At 31.1% G+C, this 5,692-nt stretch overlaps 1 protein-coding gene across 3 annotated transcripts; it reads left to right on the top strand.

Moving 5' to 3' along the window:
- Positions 1 to 1,127: 1,127 nt before the first annotated feature.
- Positions 1,128 to 5,387, top strand: LOC149529365 (pentatricopeptide repeat-containing protein At4g18520, chloroplastic-like). 3 transcript variants are annotated; one of them, XM_089811123.1, is made up of 3 exons: positions 1,128 to 1,685; positions 1,827 to 1,891; positions 4,806 to 5,387. In XM_089811123.1, the coding sequence occupies exons 1-2, from the start codon at positions 1,477 to 1,479 to the stop codon at positions 1,879 to 1,881; spliced, it is 264 nt and encodes an 87-aa protein (XP_089667249.1). In that variant the 5' UTR covers positions 1,128 to 1,476; the 3' UTR covers positions 1,882 to 1,891; positions 4,806 to 5,387. The 3 variants fall into 3 exon arrangements, with proteins under 3 accessions (XP_089667249.1, XP_089667250.1, XP_089667248.1); XM_089811122.1 differs by having other exon boundaries at positions 1,134 to 1,716; XM_089811124.1 differs by lacking the exon at positions 1,827 to 1,891 and having other exon boundaries at positions 1,128 to 1,716.
- Positions 5,388 to 5,692: the final 305 nt, after the last annotated feature.

Genomic DNA, 5,692 nt, shown 5'->3' with positions numbered 1-5,692 from the left:
AAATGATAAAAACATGCTTTGTTGCCATGAGATGCCTTGATTTAGAATTTTCTTTAATAAAACCTTTTTTTTACGAAAATGGTCATAACCTTCCTAGTATTTGATGAAATGAACTCAAATTGATTGAAATATTTTCTTGATTCAAAAAAAAATTCAAATATAAAAAGAGAGAGATGGGTTTTGGGTTTGTACAATACCATACGAAGCTGAAAACATGATTGGGAAACTCTAAAAACATACATTAAATAATGCATCCCTTTATTCTATACTTTTTCAAACCCATCAATTTGTCTTTACAATGTGGCTAATGACTTATTTAAAGTGTTTTTAACTTCCTAAATATCTTCTATTACCTTAACCAACTCTTTAACAACTAACTACTTCATCTTCTCAATCTATCCACACTTGCAAGTATTTTGAAATTGGATAATTTTATCAATGTCAAGCAACAGTTGTAATTTTAACCCACCCTCCTAGAAACCTTATCAAATGACTTTAATAAATCAAATATAATCCCAAGTATGAACCCATTGCATAAAAATCATTATTAAAAAAAAATTCTCTATGAAATCATTTAGAAAACAAGGTGTTTCTACACCATAAGATCAAAGGTGATCTATTACTTTGAATGCACAAATAATAACGATGATGTCTTGTATGTGGAAGGTTTGAAACATATTATTCGAAGTTCATTACCTATTGATAAAGGATATGAATTGCATTTCAAAGATGACATGGGCACGATCTTAAATAACTATGGAAAGAAGATTTCTTGTAGATCAAAGATAAGAGGCAACACATTCTTTTGAATAAAGAATGTTTGATTGCTCAAATAGATTACCATTCAACAAACATATCACCACTGTCTTTAAGGCAAGGGTCTCATGAATGGGGCTTGAGCTCTATTTTTGAGGAGGGAAAGGTTCCATGAGATTTTTACGAGGGGACTAAAGATTTATTTGGAATCTTCTCCTACAAAAAATAGGACCTCCTACTTTTTAGCACTCTCAAATTGAGTAGATGAAAATGGGGTGGGGTTCGAAATAACCCCACAAGCTTAAGATAAATTTGTGGAAATTTGTTCCACATATTAACAATTAATATGTATCAAAATGAATCACACCATAATTTATTGATAAATAGGAGATAATCTTAAGTTGATCTTCAATATACAATTCGTAGAACTATCAGCTTTCTTAATATAAGAACTAAATTTTTACCCTACAACATATTAAATTTTTATAAAACTGCTGACCTTTAAATATCCCTTTCGAATTCACCCTTCTATTTTTAAGAAAAACCCTCCATACAACCCCAGCTAAGGACATCAACGCTTCCATGGAGGTTTTGCACGCTTTAACCCAACAGAGCATTTCTCTCGACTCTGATACATGTGCTCTGCGTCTACAGGACACTAAGACACTCTCAAAAGGAAAGAAACGCAATGTGTTTTGTGGAATGCCATGATTAGAGCCTATGCCAACATTTGGATGTTTCTGTGGGTTCTGCTCTTGTGGACATTTGTACGCTGAAAGTGTTTGGATGGATCAAGGACATCATATGTTTGACAAAATGTCTCGTAGAAATTTAGTCTCATGGACTGCGATGATTTCAGGTTACTGGCAGAGTGGATTTGCCAGTGAAGCATGCGTTCTCCTTGATTCAGTCACGCTGATGAATGTCAGGTGTGTACCCATTTGGCAGCCCTGCAACAAGGTAAGGTTGTGCATAACTGAAAACAATTTTAGTTGGAACTACAATTCTACATATGTATGCTAAATGCTGAAGTTTTCATGATGCACGGCACTTGTTTGACAAAATGTCAGAGAGGGATGCCATTTTGTGGAATGCTATGATTGTAGGATGTGTTCAAAATGGTGATATGGATAAGGTACTGTACAATTCAACTGCGTTTAACAGTCACCTAACTCGTTATTTATTTATAAAATCATTGCTAGTGTTGTGCTGTATGAATCATATATGTGTCTTATCGATAAAAATGAAATAGTTTTCACAGAAAATACATTATCAAGAGTCAACCTTATAATTTCAAGTCACTCATTCACTCATATTTCATTAATAAAAGAAAAAAAATATAAGAAAACATACCTCAAGGGCATATGGATGCAAACTTGAAAACTATTACACACTTCTATAAGACTTTTTGAAGCGAATTTCTATGAAGCATCTGAAATATTGAGTGAAGATTAACAAGCAGTAGCTTTTCTGCATGCCCTTTCCTTTTGTAAAACAGAGATTTATCCAATCAATCCACACGAGGAGATACAGTCATAATAGAATGAACAAAGATGCAAAAGGCTGCCTAACCACTATTCAGATTATAGTAACGTTTGAACAGATGAATATAAATTCATGCTTATGAACTTTTTCTTTAAGTCAATTTATGACTCCATTTGTAGACTCGTACGGCAGTATTTCAAAGAGAAAATTAATTTGATACAAGAAACTATTAATCTGCTTTGATAGTTTTAATTTGTGTTCAGACAGAATTTTTATTAATATTTGCAACTATAAATGTCTTGATGGCTGCCCATTGGAATAATTAGTACCAACCAACAAAAGATTTTGTAATATAGTAATGCCAAGATTTGCGATATGTTCAGGGGATTCAAATATATTTATTGCCTTTGTATATGATTCTTTTCATTCCTTCAAATTCTTGCAAAAATTCCTAGGTGCAGGCACACGTCTTTATCACTGCATTCATTTCCATTGAAGACTATTTATCTAGAAAGAAATGAAGATCAAGATAAATGCAAGCATTGACTATCTGCAAGTGCGATATGATTGACTATCTTGATCTATAAGATTTCAACTCCTTTCAAAACCCTCTGTATAGCTCTAATGAAATCGTATAATTGGGTAAACTTTGATGTAAAAGATTTCATAGTTTTTAAAAAATCTACCCTCAATTCACATTTCTGTAAGAAAAACATATGATTAAGTAAATCTCGGTATAAGATTTAGAGGTTCTTTCTCTTTTCAATTCATAATTTTATAATAAAATCATATGATTGAGTAAATCTTCAGAAGATTTTAGATTTCTATCAAAACTCTCTCTCAATTTATAGCGCTGTAATCAATGATTAAGTAAATTTAATGTATAAGATCTAAGATTTCTTCCAAAACTCTTTTTCAATATGTAATTTGTAATAAAATCATACGATTGAATAAATGTCGATGAAAAAGATATTAGGATTCTATCAGAACTCTTTTTCAATTTATAACTCTGACAAAATATATGATTAAGTAAATTTTAATTTATAAGATTTCCTCTTTCAAATCATAGCTCTGCAATATAATCATATGATTGAGTCAATTTGATGTTCAGAATTCTTTCAAAATCTTCTTTCAATTCATAGCTCTCCGTAAAAAAAATATAGGATTAAGTAAATCTTGTATAAGATTTCAGAGTTCTTTCAAAACCCTCTTTTAATTCATATTCTGAATAAAATAATATGATTGAGTAATTCTTGAAGTAAAAGATTTCAGAATTCTTTCAAGTCATAATTCTGTACTTCATAACATAAGATTAAGCAAATCTTGATGTATAAGAATTTAGGTTTCTTTCAAAACCATCTTAACCATCTTTAATTCAGAACTTTATAATATATCAAGATTCTGGGGGTTTCCAAAACCCTCTTTCAATCACGTAGTTCTGTAAATTACATGGGTTTCCAAAACCCTCTTTCAATCACATGGTTCTGTAATAAAATTATATGTTCAATAAATCTTGATGTAATAGATTTTTGAATTCTTTCTAAACTTTCATTTAGTTCGTTCTTTTATAATTAGAACATATGATTAAAGAAATCTTGCTGTATCAAATTTAAAAATTCTTTCAATTCCTTACCCTATATAGAATCATATAATTGAAACCCTCTTTCAATTTCATAATTCTGTAATAAAATCATATGATTCAGCTAAGCATTTCAGAATTCCAATAAAAGGACCTTTTCCAATTCATAATTAGAAAAATCTTAATTATAAGATTTCCAAATTCGTTCAAAACCTTCATTCAACTTATAACTTTGCAATAAAAACATAATTGAGTGCAACTGTATTTTTCTTAATATAATCACAGGTCACCTGGAAATAAGCATCGTCTTAAATCAAACAAAATAATACCATCCAAGAAAGTGACAAGGCTACATAAAGACGGCGCTCAAAGCTTCCATCATGGTTTAAAACAAGAACCAGAACCACCAAAACCCAACAAGAGGAGAAAAGAATCGTCCCAAATGGTATGAAGAAAACCTATAGTTGCCTCTATTGAATAACCTCCAACTGAGTCCACTGAATAGCCTCCAATTTATATCTCTGTAATAATACATGATTGAGTACAGGTCTCTTTTTCGTAACAGGCCAGAAAATAAATATTGTCCAGATCAATCAAAATAATCATTCATAAAGATGGTGCCCAGAGCATCCTTCATAGCTTTAAAAGAAGTTGTTCCGCCACCAAAAAGAACCATCAAAATCCCATGAGAAGAGAAAAGAAAAATCCCAATTTCTATGAAGAAAATTCAGGTCTGAAAACCCTAGCAAGACTATAATTAAACTGCTTCCGAGCTTCTTTGATGGCTTGAGCACTCCTCCTCCAGGGTTTTGTTTGAGCAATTACTGGATATTGATATTTGCGAGTCCATGTCCTCCTGATAAAACACAAATGTAACAAATAAAGATGTTTATAAATTTGATTTGATAAATCCCAAGTTAATTTTGTGAAAGAGAAGGCATAACTTGTAAATTTGATGTTTGTTTACCTGTGGAATTGAATGCAGGGTTGGAGAAACAGGGGCATGTCCTGAAACATAGCGTTTCCAGGCTGCAGAAAAATAAAATCATTCTGGTTGAGATAAAAATACATTCTGATTGAAATTTTTGAAAACATAAATGTGCACATGAAATGTATATTAACTTACCAAACCAACGCCCAATGTTCTTGTACTTCACATGTCCATAAACTTTTAGTTGATTGAAAATCAGAGAAAGAGGGTAATGGCGTTGTTGGTAGTGCCATTCCAAAATTCTTAACTGCTCTGATGTGGGTTTCCATCCTGTAAATTCAATTTCTTCTTTTCTTTTCCTTACCATGGATTCAGTATTCAATGTTGAATCCTCTGATCTCTCAGAGTCTGAATCTTCACCAGGCATGCTGTTTCTTTCACCCTCCCCCCAAGAATCAAAATAAAATGGAAATTCTGCTGAATCTTTTGCTTCAAGGAAACGACTTCTACAGGATGCTCAATGCAATAGTTGTATAAGATATGCTTCTGTGATGCATGGAGAAAAATATTGTCGACCTGAATAAGTTTTACTGTTATATTTTTAAATATAGATGCTTTTTAATTTTAGTTTATATATACACATGCATCATATATAGAGAGCAAATTTTTACTCGTGTTTGCTTTATTACCTTAAAAAAAAGAGTTGAAATAAAATATGAAGAAATGATACATCATAAATGGAATTGTAATTTAGATGCACTATATATAAATAGAGCAAACTTTTATTCGATTTTTTTTTTAATACAGCCGAGATAAAATATATGTAGAAAAATGACAGTTTACAAGAATGAAAGTGCAATTCTAATTGATTAAGTTATAGATTTTATGTTATTTATATATATATAGATACATTTTAATCATTAGTTCTAGTTATATATCTG

The sequence above is a fragment of the Cupressus sempervirens genome, chromosome 11 (assembly GCF_028749045.1).
Source record: "Cupressus sempervirens isolate cs-2001-9-10 chromosome 11, ASM2874904v1, whole genome shotgun sequence".
Classification (NCBI taxonomy): domain Eukaryota; kingdom Viridiplantae; phylum Streptophyta; class Pinopsida; order Cupressales; family Cupressaceae; genus Cupressus; species Cupressus sempervirens.
This window is presented reverse-complemented; position numbering and strand designations above follow the sequence as displayed.

Excerpts from the sequence above, each read along its gene's own strand:
- LOC149529365 (XM_089811122.1), top strand. The coding sequence starts at position 1,477 with ATGCCAACATTTGGATGTTTCTGTGGGTTCTGCTCTTGTGGACATTTG. Across the intron at positions 1,717-1,826 it reads TTTGGCAGCCCTGCAACAAG|AGAGGGATGCCATTTTGTGG; the intron begins GTAAGGTTGTGC and ends ACAAAATGTCAG.